General features: G+C 50.3%; 1 protein-coding gene across 1 annotated transcript in view; it reads left to right on the top strand.

The window, feature by feature from the left end:
* CLMN (calmin) overlaps nt 1-24,066 on the top strand; it is an 88,462-nt gene that overhangs the window by 45,840 nt on the left and 18,556 nt on the right. Inside the window, exons 2-7 of the mRNA XM_049769778.1 lie at nt 11,827-11,888; nt 17,455-17,550; nt 18,298-18,381; nt 19,750-19,842; nt 20,793-20,983; nt 23,240-23,433. Of these exons, the coding sequence (XP_049625735.1) occupies nt 11,827-11,888; nt 17,455-17,550; nt 18,298-18,381; nt 19,750-19,842; nt 20,793-20,983; nt 23,240-23,433 (720 nt within the window). The remainder of the gene's footprint in view (nt 1-11,826; nt 11,889-17,454; nt 17,551-18,297; nt 18,382-19,749; nt 19,843-20,792; nt 20,984-23,239; nt 23,434-24,066) is intronic.

Here is a 24,066-nt window from a genome sequence, read left to right as displayed (position 1 = left end):
CTACATTCCCATTTGCTTCCAAATTTGGCCTTTGGAGGAGGGAACACTGGAACCATCCATACCCAGTAGTGCTTGGGGGACCATGTAATGCTGCGGATGGAAACGGGCTCCTGGATGCCAACTTCAGAGTTGGCTCCAGTTCTTTGAGCTGCCCTAATGTTATATTTTTCTAAGATTCCTTCCTTCCTTCCTTCCTTCCTTCCTTCCTTCCTTCCTTCCTTCCTTCCTTCCTTCCTTCCTTCCTTCCTTCCTTCCTTCCTTCCTTCCTTCCTTCCCTCCCTCCCTCCCTCCCTCCCTCCCTCCCTCCCTCCCTCCCTCCTTCCCTCCCTCCCTCCCTCCCTCCCTCCTTTAATTTCTTTTTTGCCACACCGGTGGTGCTCAGGGGATACTCCTGGCTCTGCACTCTGAAATCACTTTTGGCAGGCTCAAGGGACCATATGGGATGCTGGAGATCAAATGCAGGTCGGTCTCGATCAGCAACTTACAAGGCAAATGCCCTACCACTGTTCTATCTATCTCCAAGATTTCATTTTTGGTCAAGTTTTCTCCTGGGTCAAATGGAAAACAATGATTTTCTAGGCCGTTGATTTGAGCGAGGTGCTCACTTATAGCTTCAGTTTAGTATCTGCCTCGCCTTGACTTCCTCTGCACTTTGCTTGACTTTGGTACCTTCAGAACCTCTGAGCACAAAAGCTGAGTCTACTTTGAGACCTCCAAGGTCCCAGTGATTTGATTCTTTATCCACAAGGGGACTGACCCTTGCACTGCCCCCTCTATGTCCCTTTACACTGACTACCCACAGCTGGCTGCCAACCCTCTCTCTCTAGCAGTAGTCTTCAAACTATGGCCCGCAGGCCACATATTGTATTTGTATCTGTTTTGTTTCTTCATTGCAAAATAAGATATATGCAGTGTGCATAAGAATTCGTTCATAAGTTTTGTTTTTACTATAGTCAGACCTTCCAATGGTCTGAGGGACAGTGAACTGGCCCCCTGTTTAAAAAGTTTGAGGACCCCTGCTCTCTAGGTTGACTGTCACCCTCAGCTGTGAGTTTAGGGAGGTGACTTGGACCCCTGTTCTAGTTGGGGTGGCGGGTGGGGTGTCTGAGCCATGGGGTCCAGCCAGAGGCATCATCTTCAGAAGGGATGAGCCCAACAATGATAGGTCTCAGCTGGAGATAGACTGAGCCTTTGGTCCTGAGAGCTAATCAAGTATAGAACTGTTGAGTGCTGGGCAGAATTGGATTCCCCAAGCTATGCAGAAATGGGGCAGAAGATGTCAATCTTGGATCAAAAATCTCTCCTTTGAGAAGTTTCACCTGCAAATAGCCTTGTTGGAGATATGTGCATTTAGTCTGTTTCTGTTTAAATAAGAAGAAAAAAGGAGATTCAAGTTGATTGTTGGGGTGTGTTGAGGTTTTCTTTCCTGTGCTCCCTTGCATTTTTTAGACAAGAGGGTCTTTGAGGTTGCTGAGAGGAAACAGGTGAGCATTACTGACAGGCATGACTACCCCAATGTGGCTTTTCTTTCTGGCTCCAGTGCTGCGGAGGCAGAGAAACCTAGGTGGGTTTTTTTTGATTTGCTGGTAGCATCCAGGCAAACTCCATTCATTTCTGGAACCCAAACCTGAGTTTCAGCAGTTGGATCATAAAGGTTCTACCCCTGTAAGCTCTGCCAGGGTTGCCTAATTCAGACAGCAAAACCCCAAAGTCCAGAGCAGGGTTGGGCCAGCCTGCGGCCCCCTGCCTGATTGTATAAATAAAGTTTTATTGGAACACAGCCACGGCCATTTATGTCTGGTCTGGGCCATGTTTCCACCACAGCCGCAGTGCTGACTCGTTGCCGAGACCATATGGCCTGTGAGGTTTATGACAGACCCTGGCCCTCGGCAGGAAGCACTGCCAACCCTGGTTTTGCACTGACGAGCTTGGCCCTGGCTCTTGTCACTCACACCCAGGGAGCTTTAAAAATGCAGATGCTGGGCCCAGACCTCAGGGACTCTGAGTCCGTTTGTCTGGAGAGTAGCCCAGCGGCTTAGGCTTTCTCGTTCGCAGGTGACTGCACTTGCGGCCAAGCTTAGGGGTAGGGTCCAGGATGAATGGGAGTTCTGAGCCCATAGACCTGGAGTTTGCTCCCTGTCTGCAGGGTTTCTACAGGTGTGAGGTTGTGACTATGGCATGAGAGAAAACGAAGAGTGACACAGAGAGAGTTTGTTAATATGTGTCTGGGTAGGTGTGTGTATTTGTGAGTGCATGCGTGGCGTTTAAGTGCATATGTGTGTGGTGTGTGAGTAGGTATGTACAGGAGTGCATGTGTGTATAGGAGTGCTTTGAGTGGTGCATACTTGCGTAGAAGTGGTGTGTGTTGTGGTATGTGAGTCCATATGTGTGTAGGCTTGTGATGTGTGATTGCATTCGTGTATAGGAATGCTTTAATGATGCAGAAATGTGTAGGAATATGTTGTGAGTGCATATCTGTGTGAGGGCAAATGAATGTGTGAGTGCCTGTGAGTGAGAGGACCCGTGTATATCTCTGCGAGTGCATACGAATGCATCTGTGTGTGAATGCATGAATATACGTGTATGCCTCTGTGTACACATGTGGGTGCATCTAAGTGCGTGTGTATAAATATAACGTGTGTGAGTGTGTGTCTTAATGAGAGCGTATGAGTACACAAGTGTGAGCAGTGAATGCATGTGAGTGTGAGTGGTAAGTTGGGAGCACATATGTGGTGAGTGGTGAGTGTGTGAATGTGAGTACTTATGCACAGAGCACGTCTGGTCCATGCCTCATCTATGTTAGGTATCACATCTGTGTAAGGGGTTTGCTCCTCATTCTCCTGTCACTCAAGAGCCATGGAGCCAAGTTACAGGTCGGTCCACTGGATTCAGTCCCATCCTCTCTTATGCTCATTGCTTCCCTGTTGGGGCCCCTCCAATGGGAGATGCACTTTCCCTTCTTCCTTTTCCAGAACTTTCCAGGTGGTTCTTCAGCCTGGGGCAGGCAGTGAAATGCTCGGTGCTGCCACTTCCTCTCCACAGGTCAGAGCTGTGCACAAGAAGTTGGGAGAACACCTAGCTTTGGGCACTTAACACAGATACGAGCCCATTTCCCTGAGCTGCAGTGATGTCTGCTGGCATCTGGCATCCTCTGCCCTCCTTCGACTGTCACCTGAGTGCTTGCCACTGGGCACTCCCGTTTGCCAGCAGTTTCTGAGCATGCCAGGGAAACCTTCACCTTGGCATGAACACACCCACACACCCACATGCCGGACGAATGGCACAGCAGCCCCATATAGCTGCAGAATCTGCCAGCACAGACACTCCCACAAAATAAGTCCACCCATTCACTGCTGGAAACGGAACTCTAAGGTGCAGACAGGAAACACCCCCAGTTATACCATAGCCACCCCAGGTGGCCAGCACCCCAGGAGATAGAAACCTTATTCCCACAGATCCGGGACACACAGTCTCTGAAGAGTGAGCTGTGAGTGGTAGCGAGGTGCCCAGAAGAACTTCTACAAACCACCACACTCTTTTTTTCTCAGTGAGATTTTTAAGGCTGGCTGACATTGTTCGTCGTAAATTCGGGTGGCTGAAGTTTAGCATTGAAGTGAGACTAAATCGTTTGCAGAGGGAAAAACATGAGAACAGGTTTATTTTTCTTTTCACTTACAGGCACCATGCCCCCCCCACCAAATATATAGCTTAAAACTTAATTTGGTGTATAATGGGGAGTAGGTCTCTGAAGCTCAGGGTTACGTGTTGTGGAATAGCTGAGAATCAGAGTCGTGAGGGGCATCATGGGGAAGGTCGTTGCCAGCCTCTGGGCCCGGGGAGAGAATTGAATCTAAGCCCCTGGTTCCGAACTTGGCCAGTCTCTGGATGCCAAGCTGGGAGGCCACTTGCTCTGTGCCAACTCTGACAGTAGATTCCTCTCCTCCTTGGTTTCCTTGAATCTTGCCCCTTGCTGTCACCAAGCAGAAAGGGGAGGAGGTGGCCCTTGGCAGAGATGGGGGTGTGCAGCCAGTCCTATCCCTCTCTGACTCACAGACCCTGCAGGCTTCCTGAGCTCCAGCATCCGTGGAGAGTTTGTGTTTTATTAGCAGTGTAGCGTTAAAAAAGGGATGTGGGTCAGAGCGAACTTGCAGGGGAGAAAAATAGAGGAAATGAAACGCAGAATCAGGGCTGGTGCGAAGCCCACAGAGGCCTGGGCTTTTAATACCACCAGAGACGGGTTGGGGCATTGGGGGGGGGCAAAGTGGCCCCCAAAAGTAGGAATCAAGGGACTTGGCTGCCTGCTGCCTCGTCCCCAACCCCTGTTGAAAAAGAAATTGCTGTTTAATTTGTTTCTGTGTTTTATTTCTCGAGTGAACCAGCATGGGGCCATGTAATGAGGTTGTGTTTCTGGGAGGTGTTGAAAGATGAGGAAAGAGGAGTGAAGCCACCAAGGAGGCCAGACTGAACCCCAATACTTTTCTCCTGAACTCAGCTGCTCCCTGGAGCCCAGCTGGCTGGAGGGGTCGTGGAGATGGGGAATGGGGGTCCTGCTGGCTTCTCTGAGAATCACCAGGGCTACAGTCAGTGCCCTCATGGGGATCTGACTGCTTGGGGTTGCCCTCTGAGACCCCAAAGATATGAAGAAATGTTTCTCTGCCCTGGTTTATAGATCACAGGGGATGAACTGATGGAGGAGGTGATAGGTCTGAATTGGGGGTTCCCCTCAGGTCGTGGAACTAAACAGAGTTTTCCCTTGAAGCTTGTCCACATAGTTCAAGCCTGGGAGGGTGCCCTGGACTCTCTGAAGCAGCACCCCCTACCACCACTTCTCTCCCAGGGTGCATTGAGTAGTACCCCTAAAGTCCAGTGGGGGTCGCTGTGGCAGTGCACAGAGCGGAGCACTCTCTGGTCAGGCCTTGTTTGGCAGAAAACAACTTGCCCAGAATAAAGTGAAGGCTGGGGTCTAGATTGATAGCATAGTGGGTAGGGTGTTTTCTTTGGTGCAGCCAAACTAGGTTTGATCCTCAGCACCCCTTGTGGCCCCTTGAGCCTGCCAGGAGTGATTCCTGAGCACAGAGCCAGGAGTAACCCCTGAGCGCCACCAGATGTGATCCAAAATCAAACAAACAAGACAACAAAGTGAAGGCTGGAAGTGTGGGGGCTCAGGTGTCCCTCCCAGATAGGAGTGCTTAGGGGCCTAACAGTCTATTCCCTGGGGCTGGCCCCACTTCTCCATGCTTGGCTCACCTTGTCCTGGGCGAGATTTCCCCTGGGATCTGAGTGGTACCAACTTATCTTCTGCCATCTCACAAGTACTCTTGGGATGCAAAGAGCCAGGATGGAAAAAAGTGTTCTGGTTTTGGGGGGCATGTTCTATCTGGGAGTGTGTGTGTGTGTGTGTGTGTGTGTGTGTGTTTGAAGGTCTGAGAACTGTGAAAAGTGTTTTGCACCTTGCTCTGCCAGATACACACACATATGCAGGCACACAGATAACGTGTCTATAAGTATATACAGAGGCACACAGTTAGTTAGCTCTATAGTCATGCACAGGCCAATAGCACACACACAGGTGCATACTTCCACAAGTGCTATGCACACACAGGTACACTCATACATGTGCCATGCACACACACACGAACACACATACACGCAAGGCCCATAGCTCTCCTGCAGGTTTCTCATGTGGGACACTCATGCTCTGCTTGGCTGGAAAGTGTGGCTTTAGCCTGGTCCAGTGCATCTCAGAGCCAGTGTCAGCATTAAGTGCTGCTTGTTCAGGACGGAGGGCTCTGCCCAGCCCCCTGGGCAGGAATCTTGGCTCCTCCACCCTATCCATCAGATAGAAGGCCCAGGGGAGACCCTCCAAGAGAGAATCATTTTGGTTATCTAGGAAGGCCCCGGGGAAAGGACTGCTTCCTGCTTCATGCCAGGAAGCCAGCTGGCATCCATGGGGCTCACCCCTCACACCTTGCTAGGCTCTGCACCCCTTTACAGGGCTCGTTTTTTCCGCATGCATTTGCCTATCTCTACTCTGCCCAGGGCTGACAGGAAGGAGCTGTGCCAGTATCTCTGGGTAAATGCAGATGGGTGGGGCAGGCTTCAGCATGCAGCTCTTTTGGGAGTTAGTGGGGCTTATGACGGGGAAGAGTGGGGTCATTGCCTGGAGGCACAGTGGACGGGTCGGCTCTGTGTACAGGTGCAAGTGGGCACAGTGTTGGGGACAGCAGGGGCAGGGGTACAGAGGTGCAGATGTGTACAATGATGAAAGTTTTGATTTGCTTTTCTTTCCTTTATGGCTCTTTTTATTTGATCTTATTTTACTGAAACAAAGTCCTTTGTAATTGGATTTCTGACATACAATGGATCAGAGCCAGTCCCACCACCAGTGTCCACCTCCCTCCACCAATATTAATGTTCCCCAAGTGCATCCATCCCATACCTAATCCTTTGCATCCCAGCCTGCCAGTGTAACAGGCCCATTTTTTTTTTTTTTTGATTTTGGGTCACACCTGGCAGCGCTCAGGGGTTTTTCCTGGCTCCAGGCTCAGAAATTGCTCCTGGCAGGCACGGGGGACCATATGGGGCGCCGGGATTCGAACCGATGACCTCCTGCATGAAAGGCAAACGCCTTACCTCCATGCTATCTCTCCGGCCCAACAGGCCCATTTTAAGTTTAGATTGCTAAAGTTTGGGTCTCTTGGTTCCATTGTTGTTGCCTTAGGTATTTAGTTCTGTCCTTTCTTAATACCACCAATGCACCCAAGACTCCTTGGCCCCTGGCCCCATCCTTTCATATTTGTGTTTCTCCTCTTCTACACAGTTTAAACTCTTTTCTCCTCCTTGCTATACTCTATAGCCAAGGGTGTGGTTCTACTTTTTATAACAAGAATATAAGGCATATTTTGGGGGTGACTTGGGGCCACACCCAGTAGTGCAAAGAGTTTATTCCTTGCTCTGTGCTTCAGGAGCACATTGGCAGTGCTTGGAACCAAAGTGCCAGAACCAAATGGGGTGCCAAGATGGAACCATGGTCTGCCGAGTACAGTGCAGTACCTTCTACATTTACTTAATTTCTCCAGCCCCAGGCTTGTGAATCTTGGGGCTATATTGGCAGCAATAAGGGCTTACTCTTGGCTTTCCCCTTGGGGGTCACACAAGTGACCTTGGGGAAACATTTGGGGTACCAGGGACCAAACCCATGTCTACTGCATGCAAGGCAAGACCAGTAATTACTCCTTACTTGGAGGACAATATGGGATACCAGGGATCAAACCCAGGTTCGCTGTGTGCAAGGCAAATGCCTTACTTTGCTGTACTTTTGCTTGGCTCCTGTGATTTTTTTCTCCCCAAAGCATCACTTTCTTCAGGGTTGGGAAAAAGCAGAAATATTATAGAAGAAATCCCATAAAAGATGAAGATTTCCAGGATTGGGGAGCACAGTCTGTAAATACACCTTACCTGCTAGAACCCACACCCTTCTTTCTGTGACCTCTGACTCTTATGTTAGTAAAGGAGTCCATGTCACACCCCTTCCCCTTTTCAAATTGTCCCTTCTTGAAAAAGCTAGGGGGTCGATGGCAGGATAAAATGGAATCAGGAACTGAGTTGAATTGATTCTGGGATCCTGAGTCACTTCCCACCCTTCCCAACACACAGGCCAGCCAGGAGGTTAACTCTCTGTCTATTGAAGATTCTCCGGGGACCCCATAAACCCAGCTGGGCCCTGCTCTACTCGGAGAGAAGGTCGGAGCCTGGCAGAGGCTTCTAACCCCTTTACTGTGTGCAAGAGGCAAAAGAGAAAAAGGGCCATTGGATTTATGGAAACCATATAAAGTTTTTGTGGTCTCAGCCAACCAGAAATAGGAAGGCCCTCAGGGTGGGGTCCCTCAGTAGAGTCAGCCGTGAAAGGACGACAGAGAGGCAAGTGTATAGCACAGATGAAGTGCTCCTGAGCCAGGATCCGCTACGTGGAGGCCTGGGAAAGGGGTCTTCTGGCTGCACAGCTTGGGGGTGGAGTGGGCACAGTGCTGATACTGGGTAGAGAGAGACTGAAGCAGGTATTATGGAAGCTGAGAGCAGGTAGAAATGTCAGAGTGAACTCGCTCTTAGCCTCTCCCCTGAGCTTGGAGTGGGGTGCCCCAGTTTCTGATCAGAAGCACCGTCCCTCTTTCCCATTTTAGTCAAGCACGTGTTTGCTATTTGAGATCAGATGCACAGTCCCTGGCATCCCCCTGCCCTCCTGTGGGGCACTTGTGCTGTCAAAACTGGTTTAGACGCTAATCCTCTCAAGGCCTTGGCAGGGCTGAAGCACCGACTTGACCTTGAGGAGCCCCTCCATGACCCACTTCTATTGTGGGGTCCTTGTGGGGTCCCTAGAGGAGCACCCCCGCCCTGAGAGTGCCTACTTCTATCCCTCCAGCTCTGACTTTTCTGAGTTAGTTCTCAGTCTCCTGCATGGCCATGAATGAATTCCTGGGGTGTGGGTCCAGGAATAAGGTGCTTTGTTTCTCTTCTGGCTCACACCATCAGGCAGATTTTCCAGGGCAGTAGTTTCTCCATAAGTTTGGGGTGGAAGAAAGATGGGTGGAGTGGATGGAAAGATAGAAGGATGGGTGGTGGGTAGAAGGAAGGAGAGAAGGAAAGGGTGGGAGGGTGGAGGGAGCAGTGGGTGTATGAGTGATGGACAGGTGAATGGGGGTGGGTAGATGGATGGATGGATGGATGGATGGACAGAAGGGGATGGGTGTTGAGTGATGAACAGATGGGTAGATGGAGAGATGGAGGTGTGAGAGTATGAATGAGGAGTGGATGTTGAGTGATGGAGAGATGGATAGACGGACAGATGGAGGTGAATGTATGAGTGGTAGATGTACAGATGGAGGGGTGAGTGTATGATGGATGGATGGACAGTTGGAGGGTGGGTATTGAGTAATGGATGAATGGATGCATGGATAGATGGATGGATGGATGGAGGGTGGGCCTCTGAGCTATGAACTGATGGATGGATGGACAGATGGAGGGGTGGTTATTGAATGATGGACAGATGGGTGGATGGATAGATGGAGGGTGGTTATTGAGTGATGGATGGATGGATGGATGGACAGATGGAGGGTAGGTATTGAATGATGAACACATTGGTGATGGTGGATGGGTGATGATTGGTAGATGGATGAATGGATGGATAGACAGGTGGATGCCTTGGTAAATGAGATCCGTTTAGACTAGCAGATACCCACTTCCTCATTCACACCCTTCCCTTTGGCCAATTTAACAGCCATTGAGCTCTAAGCTCTACCCCAAATTCGCTTCTGCTTCCGGGGTTCTGCTTGGCTCTCTGAAGCCATGTGAGAGAGGGCAGCTTGGATGTTTAAATGTGTCTGTAAAAATTTTACAGTCCCCATAAACTTGTTTAAAGACAGTTGGGGGTGGACGTGTAAGTGGGCCCGCCTTTGGGGAGGGCAGTTTGGAACTAGGTAATAAAGTCTGGAACTTGCCACCCCAAGGCTTGGCAGCCTGTGGTGGGTCCAGGGTGAAAAGCGAGGAGACAGTTACTGCACTTGTGTTTCTAGACCCTCCTACCCTCCCCACCCTCGTGGGACAGGGAGCCACCTTGATCAAACTGCAAAGAGCCTAGTGCAATCAGGGGGAGGGGGGCTCCTTTCAGGGGGTGGAGGGGGTGGCAGGCAGGAGCCAGGAAAATGCCTGATCATGGGGAAACCTGGAAAGCCAGCAACTTCCCAGTCCTCTGGAAGCTTCGCTGTGATCCTTTCTGGGGGCCTCTCCCCCTACAGCGCCAATCTGCCTGCCAAAGCGCCTGCCTTACAGAGGAGACAGCAAAGAGAAGGAAAGCAGTTACGGGCGCAATTACTGTCTGCCGGCTCTTCAATTAAAAAGATTGAAAGGCCCAATATTAAAATTTGATTTATGGGCCCTACTTTAACCTAATAATGTAGCTGAGGGGAAGAAAGAGCCAGAGTCATTAGAGAAAGCATTCACCTTTTATTTATTTATTTATTTTGGCCTCTCCTAGGAGAGAAATTTCCCTGGTGTTTTCTCAGGGTGGAAGAAATGTGAACTTGTTATAAGTGCTGGGGTTGGGAGTCTTCCCTATGGATCTGTCCAAAACTCAGCTGTCTAGGAGTTAGCAGGCTCAGACTCTTAGGATGTTTTTGTTTTTGTTTTGGACTATACCTGGCTGTGCTCTGGGGTTACTCTTGCCTGAGGAATCTCCTGGTGGTGGTGGTGCTCGGGGGACCAGATGGGAAGCCGGAGATTAAATTCGAATTGTCCAATGCAAGGCAAATGCTCTCCCTACTGTGCTATTATTGCTTCTGCCCCTCTGGAGATATTTTCGAGAACTGCTAGGAGTTGGTGGGCCATTGCCATCTATGGGTGGCACCACCACCACCCCACCCCGGGTTAGGCACCAAGTTAGCTAATTCTGTGAAGCGAGTATGGACATCACAGGGATATGACACAGACCTATGAAGACTTATGAAGTGGAGAAAGTCTCACTGAGGCTGCCAGACAGGTGTAGAGTCTGGTTGTCCATCTGTACTAGGGGCACAGTCTCTCTTTGACAGGGGGTCTGATGGCCAGCACCCTGCAGCTCCTCTAAAAGTTCTGACACTTCCTGCCTCTGCTGGTCCAAGTGAGGGTTAAATTATCAAACATACCTGCCCAGAGGACATGTGTGGAGGTGTCTGTCTGGCTCATTTTCTGCACAGTTCAGACCCCTTTGCCATCCTTGGAGGTACCAAGATTTCAGCTGGACCTTCTGTTTTCAGGCTGCTGGCATAATTATGGGGCCTTCGATGGATTTGGGGTCGATGCCTACCTCTGGCCCTGGCAAAGGTGTGGCCTCCCCTACTGAGCTTGCTAGTAAGAGAAATTTTTGGATGATTTCACAGCATCTCCAGGGTTATACCCAGGCCACCCAGGCCCTTAATTCTTGCCCAAGAAACATTTCCCTACCACCTTCCCCGCACTATTGAGGGACTAGAAAAATGAGTGTAGCCCCAACAAAAGTCATCATAAAAGGATGGTTTCTTTTTTCCTAAAGGGTCTAAAGTTGTGTGAAAGGGCCCAAGAGAGGCTCGTGGGCTGATCACAAGTGTTTTTGGCACAGACGGTCTCCCAAACATCATCAGTGCCCCCCCCCCACCAAAGTAAAAAAGATTTATGGAAATGTGTTGGGGATGCCTGGATGTTTGCTAAATAGCAATCACCCTTGAAAGGTAGGGTTTTCTTTTTGGTTTGGAAGCATAGCTGGAGGTGCTCAAGGCCTACTCATGGCTCTGTGCTCAGACATTACTCCAGGCTGGGCTCAGGATCATATGGGATGACAGGACTTGAACCCACGTTGGCCCTGTGCAAGGCAAATGCCCTCCCCACTGTGCTATCACTCTGACCCCAATAGTAGAATATTTTTTTTTTTTTTTTTTTTTTTTTTGGTTTTTGGGTCTCACCCGGCAGTTGCTCAGGAGTTACTCCTGGCTCCATGCTCAGAAGTTGCTCTTAGCAAGCACGGGGGACCATATGGGACGCCGGGATTCAAACCGATGACCTTCTGCATGAGAGGCAAATGCCTTACCTCCATGCTATCTCTCAGGCCCCAATAGTAGAATATTTTATTCTGTATCTGAACTTGAGGGATTTTCATCTGCTGTGGACACTCTGGATGTGGCTAAGGTGAAATGCATCTGGGGCTACATGCCAGCCTCCTTCTGGAAGAGATTCTGGGGTCCTGTCTTGCCTCAGGCTGTCAGGCGGGTTATTTACACACATTTCTTTGTGCTCAGCTTACTGTGCACCTCTTTTTTGCAGTGGAGCGAGAAAACGTGCAGAAAAGGACCTTCACACGCTGGATCAACCTACACCTGGAGAAGGTAAGGGGTCCTGTACTCAGGGGCAGGAATGGGGGGTTCCTGTTTACAGCTGCTCCCCTTCTCTCTCACTTCCCAGATTAGGGGGCCGTAGAACTCACATGGCTCAGATCTCAGCAGTCAGTGAGACTTTGGACTTGCTTTTTCAGAATTACCAGCAGAGGAGAGGGTGGACCCAGGAGAAAGGTCTGGGTCCTTCACAGTTGCACAGCCTGGCTGCTTTTCTGGGGTGGGGCTGATCACCTCAGATTCAAACATGGGTGTATTGGAATAGGAGGGTGTTGGGGTTGGGAGCTTTGATGAGGTTTGGGATTGGTTGGTGCCCACTTGGCACCTTTTTGCTAAGCTGATGCCCATCTTGACTCTGCTGGCCACACATAATTACTTTGATCAGTGAACTCACTTTGCATAAGGTTAGCGCACACATTGGGCTCCCTTAATCCTGAGGACTGGCCTGATCATACTCCACCTTTATCCTGTTTCTCGAGCAAACTGGCTCTTCCAGGCTAAGGCTGCATCATCTCTCCTGGTCCTGCCACCTGTCCTTTGTGTGTCTCGCCTATTCTGTCCCCTATGGTCCATCTCCTCCTCTTGCACCTTTGCTGCTGTTATGCTCCCACATTCCTGTGCTGGCCCTCACCCCAGCCAGCCTGAGCAGGAGGAGGGCAGCGGGGAGTGGGCCTGCAGGGAACCACAGGGTCCAGTAGAAATTCCCTTCCTGTGGGTGGTCTTACATCTTTGGTCAGCTAGGGATTTCCTCATTTCTCCAATTGGCCTGGGCTGAAGGGCGAGGAGGAAGATGGGAGGGTAAAAGGAAGTAGGGAAGGAGGGGGAGGAAAAGGAAGAGGAACCACCCCACCACCACAACCCCACCACCCACCACACCACCACCACCACCACCACCACCACCACCTCCTCCTAAAGGAAAAACCAATTAAAAAAAAAAAGAAAAAGAAGAGGAAGAAGAAGAAGAAGAGGAGGAGGAGGGAAGCGACTTTTGCTGCCTGTGGAAGCAGCTACCCAGGACTCCCTCCACTGGCTCCCTGAGGCCACCCTCACATCTGCCTTATCTCCCTCCAAATGGGGAGACCTGGTGCCTTCTCTTTTGAATGTGGAGTATTTCTCCTGCTCTCCCTCTTCCAGATCCAAGAGCAGCTGTTGGTTCCTCTGAGCACTATGAGAAAAGGAACCAGAGGCAGCCTCAAGTGGGGTCTAGTAATTAAGAGGCACTCTGGACCCCCATTAGCACACACCTCTGTGTTTTGGGGATCATCAGCCGAGTATCCCAGATGAATCCCATTTCCATAATTTTTCACTATTGCTACATTTAGTGCTATACTTGTAAAGCCTTGAGTTTTATTATCATTATTAGTATTATTAGTATTATTATCAATTATTATTTTGGCTTTGGGACCATGCCCAGTGGTGCTCAGGAGTTACTCCTGGCAGATTCTGGGGGACCGTATGGATGCAAGGGATTGATACTGGTCGGCCACATGTAAGGCAAATGCCCTCCTCACTGTGCTATTACTCCAGTTCAAACCTAGGGTTTTTTTGGTGGTAGTGGTATTAGTATTTTAGGGGTAGGTGGGGCCAGCAAAGAAAGCCTGTTCCCAAAATCTGACTTGGCTGAATTCCTAAGTGAATGCCTGATGTATGTGGTGGTATCTGGAAATTCCTTCAGGTGGACCGAATGTCACCAGGCATATTTCTTGGTTTGGATATTTTATTTTTTTTAGGTTATAAAGTAAATGCTGGAAAGTACAGTGGGAAGCAGAGCAAACCCCAGGCACTCGTCCAGCGCCCCCAAATGAGCCTCTTTGAGCATTGATCATAGAAGGCCGATTCCTTGGCCCTGATCCTGCCCCTTCTTAAGGCTCACGGCTGTGCCGGGGCAGAAGATAAATCAGGTCGCACCTGAGCCCACAGCCTCATAAACGGGGTGAAATTAACAGCCGTGTTTCCAACCTTGAGCCTTTCAAGAAGCACCTTTCATGTGAAGGAAACCGGGGTGTTCCACGGGGAATTGGGCTTAACTGCAATTTGAAGACTGTCAGAAATATTTACCGAGTCTCTGGCTTCTGGAAAAATTCCTTCATTTTACCCCGGGACTTGGATCCTACAAAAAGCCCTGGGGTGCTGTTGGCTGGGCCAGACCAATGTCCTGAAGCCTGCAGATTGTTTGGGGGGCATCCTGAGGGGTGTTTGGCCTGGAGCTGGTTCAGTTTCTTCTTCCTCCACCTCTGCAGACTGGCCTCTGGCCAAGGCCAGGGGCCCCTGTGCTAAACTCCCCTGTGGAAATGAATGTTCTCTTACCCCCACTCCCAAATGAGGTTGGCTATTTCTTTGAGCAAGGCTAGCTGAGTAGTGGGGGGTCTGTGGGTTTTGCTCACATTAGCAGGAATAATTTCTCAGGAAGAGACTTTAACCAGAGGAGGCCCAGCAAACACCCCTTCAAATCACCCCGGTTCTGGGAGCTTGCAATGAAAAGAACTAGCTTTGGAGGAATTAGGGAGATTGCCCAAAGAGTTAACTAACACCCTTTCTTGAAGGCTGGAGCCCAGGTTTGGTCCCTGGCACTATATGTCCCCTCCCCATCTTCTGCAGCTCCTGAGCACTATCAGGGGTAGTCACAAAACAAAACAAAATCAAACTGTTTTCTTTTGGGTTCAAAGGCTGTCTGGGAGTAAAGTCTGCCCCGAGGTCCTGAGGACAGAATTGCCTGTATTTTGGCTAAGGGGGGGCCTCTCAGTAAGATGAAGGGGAACACCCATTTCCTTCCTGGCCCCACTGGGCCCCACACAGCTCTCTAGAAGGAGGGTATCCTGGAAATAAGGGGCCAGCCCCACCGTGCCACCTGCCTCCCAAGGATTTCTGTGCTCCAGTCATTTGTTAATAGGACTCTCCCTTCTCTACACCCCATATCCCTGTTTCTGTGATGCCTTTTTTTATTGCACCCGGGTGCAGATGAATGTCAGGTTCACTGCCCCTCATGGTACTGGTGCCAGGAGAAGATCCAGGGCTTCCTGCCGGTCTGGGCTCATGATGGCCCAGTTGTCTGAACCCTGTTTCCCAGAATCACTGCCAATTCTCAGGAAAGCATCACTGCCCCTCTGTAGTTGGGAGGGGAGAGCTCTGGTGGCTTGGCCCAGCACTGACCCCGTTGTCCCCAGGTCTGAATACAGTCACCCCCCCACTGCTGGCAGCCTGAAGGGGGCGCTGTGGGTCTGTGGATTCTCCACCCACCCCACCTCTCTGTCATCCTGTGGGGCACTCTAGGATTCCTGGGCAGTCAGTTTGCAAATCCCTCTGCTGATGTGTCTGACCCATGCAACTCCCCGGCCATATCTAGCCCAACTCTTTGGGACAACTGTCCAAATCTGGTGACCCCAATCTGATCCTCCGTCCTCTGGGCCTCATCTATGCCTCTCAGTGAAGCCAGAATTGGATGGATGGGACCAGAGCACCTTTTAGCAGAAAGAGGAGAGGCTCTGCTAGAAGAGAAGCACAGAGGCAGGAGCCAGAACCCCTGGTAGATGTGTTTTATTCAGAGGGTACCCCAAACTCTGCGGAAGAGGCCACCCCCATGGCTACTTACAGGGTTGGTGAGGCTCTAATCAGGTGCTGCTCATTCATTGCACCCCTTTCCTCTTAGGGGGCAGCTTGCAAAAGCTGAGGCCCCTTCCTTAAAGAAAGGCCCCAGCTGGGGAACCTCTGGGCTGGGGTTTGGGGACTCCCCCAGCTGCTTAGTAGAGCAAGTGAGGGTCCTATGGGAGTGGTGGATCTTGGCAAGTATAGTAAATGCAAAGAAGTGGTGTGTGATTGTAGGGAGGCATATTTATACAGTGTGATCCTGGGGTCCTATTTCTCCACAGTGTGATTGTTGAGTCCTATCTCCCTACAGTGTGATCGTGGGGTTCTGTCTTACAGTGGGGTTCTGTCTTCCTATGGTATGATTGTGGTGTCCTCCCTTCTTATAGTGTGATTGTGAGATCCTGTCTCTCTAGTGTCATCCATGGGGTCCTATTTCCCTACAGTGGGATCGAGGGGTCCTGGCTCTCTACAGTGAGATCTTGGGGTCCTGTCTTCCTACAGTGTGTCCATGGGGTCCTCTCTCCCTATGGTGTGATCATGGGGTCTTGTCTCCCTACGATGTGATCTTACGATACTATGTGATCCCTTCCTGCATTGTGATAGTGAGATTTTGTCTCCCTATGGTGGAATTGTGGGGTCTTGACTCCCTCCATTGAGATTGTGGGGGCCAGTCCTCCTACAGTGTGATTGTGGGGTTCTATCTTCCTGCAGTGGATCCATGGGATTCTGTCTCCCCTATAGTGATTTGGGGGTCCTGTCTATACAGTGTAACCTTCAGGGTCTTTCCTCTGCACAGTGTGATATCATGGGGTCCTGCCTCTGCAAAGTATAATCTGTGGCATTGTATCTCTGTTCAGTGTAATCTGTGGTCTTGTGCCTCTACAATATAATTGGTGGGGTCTTGACTCTATAGGTGTCATCTGCTTGGCTTGTTTGGTGTGAGTGGGTGTTACTTTTAGAGCAGAACATAGGAAGCCCATGAGCCCAAATATCCTCCTGGCTTCCCACTGACTACAGCCACTCCCATGCACCCCAAGTTCCACCTACACATAAAACCTCCTTCCAGGCTTTTATCTGCAGCAACCCCTCATGCCAGATTTGGGCTGAAGGCCACCTCAGGAAGACATGAATAGGATGGAGCTTGACTGGGTGTGGTGGAATCCTTCCTGAGTTGAGAGGCTCACTCTCTTCGCTCATGACCTGGCTATGCCAAGCAGGCCTCCCTGGGTCTCAAGGAGTGGACTTGCCTGAGCACTGTGCCCAGCCTTTGGTGCCCCCAGTTAGGATGGGAAAGGTGACTCTTGATTGGGTGGACCAAGAGCCTTTATCCTGCAAGGCACTATGTGGATACTGACACTATCACATGTGAACCCTGACACCAGCAGGTGCGCAGTGGGTGGGCACCAAGCTGAACATTATGTACTGGGACTGTGATTTTGGAGACTTGACATTCTCCAGCCACACCTTCCTCATTCCTCCTGCTCTCCTTCTCTGGGACCTGCTTTATTTTTTTTTTTATTTTTATTTTTTTTGGTTTTTGGGCCACACCCGGCTTTGCTCAGGGGTTACTCCTGGCTGTCTGCTCAGAAATAGCTCCTGGCAGGCACGGGGGACCATATGGGACACCGGGATTCTAACCAACCACCTTTGGTCCAGGATTGGCTGTTTGCAAGGCAAACGCCGCTGTGCTATCTCTCCGGGCCCTGGGACCTGCTTTAAGAATGCTTTCTTCTTCTTTCTTTCTTCTCCCTGGGGAGCCTGTTGAGGGTTTGGGTCTGGGGAGATGTGGGTGCCCCAGCCTGCAGGTCTGATGGGTGCTGACTCTCCTCCAGTACCCCTGGTCATTTGCAGGACTTAGCGCCTGCTCTGGTGTGTGAAGGCTTGGGTCCCACTGGTTCTGTGGGCCCTGCACCCCTTCCAACCTTCACCTCTTCACCCCTGCACCCCCTTAACCACTTCTTCTGTCTTCCCCCAGTGTAACCCACCCTTGGAGGTGAAAGACTTATTCGTCGATATCCAGGATGGCAAGATCCTTATGGCCCTGCTAGAGGTGCTGTCGGGCCGAGGCCTGGTATGTACACCTGGGTCCCCACACGGATCTGTCCTTGTGCCGCCCTGTAGCACTCGGTGACCCACTGGTGTGGCCACACAGCCCACAGCTTCTGTGAATTTTCCCTGCCAGATGCATGTTTGTGCCTGAGCAGATCCCCTGCGTTCTGGGGGACCCAGAATTCTAAAGGGTGGAAACTGAGCCTGTGGTGGTCCCTGCAGGGTGGAGGGCAGCAATGGGGAGAAGGGGGTTCAGGGGAGGTACCTCATGGATGACTGCTGAGAGCCAAGAGCTGAGACAAGTTTGAGTCTTTCTCTCTCTCTCTCTCTCTCTCTCTCTCTCTCTCTCTCTCTCTCTCTCTCTCTCTCTCTCTCATATTCTCACTCACTTTGTTCCTCTGCTCATTCTCTCTTACTTCCCTGTCTCAGTTTTTCATTCTCTTTCTTTGACTCACTCCCTCTCCTTCTCTCTCCCCTTCTCCTTGGCCTCTCCCTTTCCCTCACTCTGTCTCATTCTCTCTCACTCGCTCCATTTCTGTCTCCCTCTCTTACTCTCTCTTGCTGTCTCACTTTCTCATTTTCTCTCTTCTTCCCTCCATCTGTCTCTCTTTTGCTCTCCCCTCCTTTCTTTTTGCTCTTTCTCCCTCCCTGACTGACATAACTGCCCCAGTCTTGGCCTGGGCCTCAGGAGCCCCATTGGGGATGCCTGACCTGGGACACCTGCACTCTCACAGATGCTGTGTCTCTTACCATTGCTCTTGTGTTGCAGCTGCACGAGTACAAATCCTCCTCCCATCGCATCTTCCGGCTGAACAACATCGCTAAGGCACTGCAGTTCCTGGAGGAGAGCAGCGTGAGTGCCCGATGCCTTTGGGCTGGAGCTTAGGGCCGCCTGGGGAGGGAGATGGGTGGGCCTGTTAAGCCCTTTGTGTACTGTGGAGTCTACCTACCTCCTCTCCCCAGGACCCCCAACCCACCTCCCACAGGCACCCTTGGAGCACCCCCTGGCCCTACCGCAGGAAGGGGAAGCATCTAGTTCTCCCACACAGTGGACACAGTTGATGGGTCCTGTGATGCACAACATGATGGCCCTCAGGGAGGGTTCTCTGAGATCTCAGATTCTGGGAGCTGCGTGAGACAGGTGTCTGAGAGCCCCAGAAAATGAATGAGTTCTCCTCTTTACTGTAACCAGCCAGACCCCATCTTTGATTTTTGTTTGTTTGGGGGCCACACCCATATACTCAGGGGTTACTACTGGCTCTGCCTCAGAAGTTACTCCTGGTAGGCTCAGAAGACCCTCTGGGATGCCAGGGGGTCAGCCGCATGCAAGACAAATGCCCTCCCTGCTGTGCTATTGCTCTGGTCCCAGCAGCTTCTGTCTTTGAAGCTTGCATGCTGTCCTTCCAAATGGGGTGGGGGCCAGCCATTAGGGAGCTCAAACAACACTGAGCTGTACCTGAGAGAGTGGCCAGGGCATGTCCTGAAGTCAGACCTTAGGTAGGGACCTGGGTCCTCCATGACCTTCTGGTCTGGGGTGCATTTTAACTGATCAGTAGGCCATTTTGCCCTGGCTCTCTGCATTGACAAATGCATTGGCTCTCTGCAAAGCTGGGAAAATGCTGAGAGTCTGTACTGGTGGGTGACCTTGGGCATCCTGTGTTTGGTATCTGAAACTCCTTCAGCTAATGTGTATGCCTGAGAGTGGGACCCCAATCCCTTCTCTGGGCACATACTAAGAATATTTATAAATTGCTCAGAAGGATGGTAGGTAACTTTGCCTCTTTCTTTGTTTTTGTTTTTATTAATTTTGGCCCACATTTGGCAATGCTCAGGGATTACTCCTTGTTCGGTGCTCAGGAATCATCCTGGAAGTGTTTGGGGGAGACCACATGGGATGTCAGAGATCAAACTGGGGTCATCTATATGCAAAGCAAATGCCCTCCCTGATGTGCCATCCCTCTAGCCCCTCTTATAACTCAGAAGAGATAGACAAGATTGTTGGAACCCTGAGCCCTAGAGACAACACAGGGGTTAAAGCGCTCTCCTTGCATGCTGCTGACCCCTGTTCAAGCCCCAGCACTGTATATGGTAGGCCCCTCAATGCACAGAGCCAAGGATAGCCCATTAGCAGTAAGAGTGCCTTCCCCCAATACCCAAACAAGTAAATCTTCCTGCCTTATGGAACTCCTTCCTGCTCAACTTACATTTGGCTTCTCTATAGGTGAAACTGGTCAGCATTGACGCTGCAGAAATAGCTGACGGCAACCCTTCCTTGGTCCTGGGACTGATATGGAACATCATCGTCTTCTTCCAGGTAAAGGGCATTCCTGATAGAGTTGTCCAGTGCAGCCCAGCAGCCGGGACAAAGAGTTGGAGATTTGAATGTTTCCCTGACAGCTGTGGATGAGCTGGTTTATTCTGGTCAGGAATCCCAGAGATTTTTGTTTTGTTTTTTGTTTTGGAGCCATACCAGCAGTGTTCAAAGGGGACCATGTGGGACTTCGGGGATGAAACTCAGGTCAGCCACATGCAAGGCAAGCATTCTACTCACTGGAATATCTGTCCTAAATTCCTAAGATTTTATTTGTTTGTTCATCTGTTTTGGGGCTACATCCAGCTGTGCTCAGTCAGGGGTTACTCCTGGCTCTGCACTCAGGAATCACTCCTGGCAGGCTTGGGGGACCATATGAGATGCTGGAGATCACCCAGGTCAACCACATGCAAAGCAAACGCCCTCTCCTCTGTGCTATCACTCCAAGCCCAGTCTCAGAGATATTTTGTTGTTTTTGTTCGATTTGGGGTCACACCCCATGGTGCTCAGGGGTTACTCCTGACTCTGCACTCAGGAATCACTCCTGGCAGGCTCAGATCACCATATGGGATGCCGAAGATCAAACCCAGGTCAACCACATGTAAGGCAAATATCCTCCCTGTTGTGCTATCTCTCCACCTTACTCCCAAAGATCTTTAAAATGGGGTGAACTCCGTTCTCTGTATGACTATTCCCCTCCATTTGGGACTTCAGAATCACAAAATTGAACTTTGCAGTGAATCCGTCTGGGAGAAGGTTGGGTTATCCCAGAAGCAGGAACAAATGTCCCTCACTTTCTGTCTGGATCAGATATAGGTCGGTGGTGGCAGGGGTGTCCGGCTGCTTCTTGAGGACTTGGTCATTCCCATTGGCCACTCTAGTCCAACCCATTCTCTGGGGGGCTCAAACCAAGGTAGTTGCCAGTGGCAGCTGATGTGCTGTTTATCTTACAGATTAAAGAGCTCACGGGCAACCTCAGCAGAAATTCACCACCTTCTAGCCTGTCACCTGGCTCAGGGGGCACCGACTCAGACTCCTCCTTCCCACCCACCCCTACATCTGAGAGGAGCACGGGCCTCTCTGTGAAGGACCAGAGAAAGGCTATCAGGACGCTGCTGGCCTGGGTGCAGCGCAAGACCAGGAAGTAAGCACCCACTGAATTGTTTTCAGGTTGTGGGGAGACCCCCCTGGGGTGGGTGGTAGAAAGGATTGGAGTTAGAGGGTTCCAGGCGGAGTCTAAGAAAATCTGCCGGGGCCGGGTAGGTGGCGCTGGAGGTAAGGTGTCTGCCTTGCAAGCGCTAGCCAAGGAAGGACCTCGGTTCGATCCCCCGGCGTCCCATATGGTCCACCCAAGCCAGGGGCGATTTCTGAGCATATAGCCAGGAGTAACCCCTGAGCGTCAAACGGGTGTGGCCCAAAAACCAAAAAAAAAAAAAAAAAAAAAAAAAAAAGAAAATCTGCCAAGCATGGTGAGCACTCCTGCTGCACAGAGTTCATTGGTTTCTTTCTGTTCATTGGTCTCTTTTTGTCCCGGTCTCTGTTTTATTAGATCCTTCACACCAGAACCCCCAGATATTTAGGCAGAGCATTTGAGCAGCTCCCCCATTTCCAAATCTCCTCCATATGCCATGGGCTCCTCCTGCCATTCAGCACCTCCCCACAGCAGCCCCCAGAAGTCTCATCGGGAGTTGGTCCCTGTCTTAGGAAAACAATATAGGGATTCCTAAATAAACTGGAAATGGGGACTAGAGAGATAGCATGGAGGTGGGGCGTTTGCCTTACATGCAAAGGGATGGTGGTTCGAGTCCCGGCATCCCATGTGGTCCCCTGAACCTGCCAGGAGCGATTTCTGAGTGTAGAGCCAGGAGTAGCCCTTGAGTGCTGCCAGTTGTGACCCCAAAACCAAAAACCAAAAATAAAACAACAGCAACAAACCTCCCCTAAAAAAACTGGAAATTGAACTCCCATATTATTCAGCTATACCATTCCTAGAGATAAACTCTAGGAATACAATTAAAAAAATCCCTCATACCAATATTCATTGTAGCGCTATTACAATAGCCAGCCTTTGAAAATAACCAAGATGCCCTTCAACAGGTGAATGCCTAAAGAAACTGTGGTGCATATATACAATGGAATATTATGCAGCCATCAGGAGAGATGAAGTCATGAAACTTTCCTATACATGGATGTACATGGAATATATTATGCTGAGTGAAATAAGTCAGAGGGAAAGAGACAGACACAGAATAGTATCACTCACCTATGGGTTTTTAATAAAAATAAAAGACATTTTGTAATAATTCTCAGAGACAATAGAGATGAGGGCTGGAAGGTCCAGCTCACAATATGAAGCTCACCACAAAGAGTGGTGAGTGCAGTTAGGGAAATAACTACACTGACAACTAGCATAACAATGTGAATGAATGAGGGAAATAGAAAACCTGTCTCAAATACAGGCAGCGGGGAGGGGCAGGGAGGGAGGTGGGAGATTTGGGGCATTGATGATGGGAATGTCCCACTGGTGAAGGGGGGTGTTTTTTATATGACTGAAACCCAACTACAATCATGTTTGTAATCAAATTGTATAAATAAAGACATCAATAAAAGAAAAAAGAAATAAGAGCTTTGGGGGCCAGTGAGATACTACAGTGGGTAGGATTTTTTTTTGTGTGTGTGTGTGGTTTTTGGGTCACACCCGGCAGTACTCAGGGATTACTCCTGGCTCAATGCTCAGAAATTGCTCCTGGCAGGTACGGGGGACCATATGGAATGCTGGGATTCGAACCGATGACCTTCTGCATGAAAGGCAAACGCCTTACCTCCATGCTATCTCTCCGGCCCCTGGGTAGGATTCTTGCCTTATGTATAGGTGATCTGAGTTTGAACTCCAGCACAATATGGAATTACTCCTGTGTATAACCAGGAGTAAGCCAGATGTGGCCCCAAACCAAAATTAAACAGCATTAACAAAACAAAAAAACAAACAAAAAAAGATCCAAGAAAGCTTTGATAATTTTTGGGCTTAGAGGGTCTGTGCTGTGATCCAGAAAAGATCTGTTTTTTGTTTGTTTGTTTGTTTGTTTTTGGTCCACACCTGATCTGGGTTTATTCCTGGATCTGTGCTCAGGGATCACTCCTGGCAGGCTAGGGTCAACCTATGGGAGGCCAAAGATCCAATCCAGGTCAGCCACTTGCCAATTTCCATGCCCTGGAATAGGGGTTTTTCCATGCCCATATGTGGTGTGTCCTCTTCAGAGGGAGAGTTTGGGCACTCATAGGCTGGTCCAATTCATGCAGCTTCCTGGTGAGTTTCGGGAAAGTGCTGACTGACTCTCCCAGGTCCTGTGCCCAGTGGGCCTCATCCCACTATAGTGTCTCATCTCCCGCTCTCGTGCAGGTACGGCGTGGCGGTGCAGGACTTCACAAGCAGCTGGAGGAGTGGGCTGGCCTTCCTGGCTGTGATCAAGGCCATCGACCCCAGCCTGGTGGACATGAAGCAGGCGCTGGAGGAGCCGATGCGGGTTAACCTGGAGAAGGCCTTCACCATCGCTCATGATGCTCTGCACATTCCCCGGCTCCTGGAGCCTGAAGGTACCTTACTTCCAAGTGACATAGTTTGTCACTAACACAGCCCATGTGGAACATTTAAAAGGGGCAGAAATTGGACCAAAGAGATAGCGTGGAGGTAAGGCACTTGCCTTGCATACAGAAGCATGGTGGTTCGAATCCCGGCATCCCATAGGGTCCCTCGTGCCTGCCAGGAGTGATTTTTGAGCGTAGAGCCAGAAGTAACCCCTGAGCGCTGCCAGATGTGACCCAAATCCCTGTCGTCGTCCCCCCCCCCCCCCAAATAGAAGTGGCAGAAATATCAAAGGAAGGCTGGCTGGGGGATTTGTGAAGGGCATTGATTTCTAAGTCTCTCCCCTCATGCTTGGGAGATACTCCTTGATCAGTATTTAGGGGATGCTGCAGAATTATGGGGCTCCTGAAAGCAGAAACTTTGAGCAGCCTCCTTGGCTCTACAGAAAGGCTTTGGACAGAACCTTCTGGTTCTTAGTTCTCAGATCAATTTGAAGAAGCTTTTTGTTTTTGTTTTGGAGCCACATCTGGAAGTGCTCAGGGCTTACTCCTGGCTCTGCACTCTGGAATTACTCTTGACGGTGCCTAGGGGACCATATGAGATGTTGGGGATCTAACCTGGGTTTGGCTGTTTGCAAAACAAAT

Source organism: Suncus etruscus, chromosome 3, assembly GCF_024139225.1.
Source record: "Suncus etruscus isolate mSunEtr1 chromosome 3, mSunEtr1.pri.cur, whole genome shotgun sequence".
Taxonomy (NCBI): domain Eukaryota; kingdom Metazoa; phylum Chordata; class Mammalia; order Eulipotyphla; family Soricidae; genus Suncus; species Suncus etruscus.
Note: the sequence above shows the minus strand (reverse complement) of the source record. Positions and strands in the feature narration are given on the sequence as shown.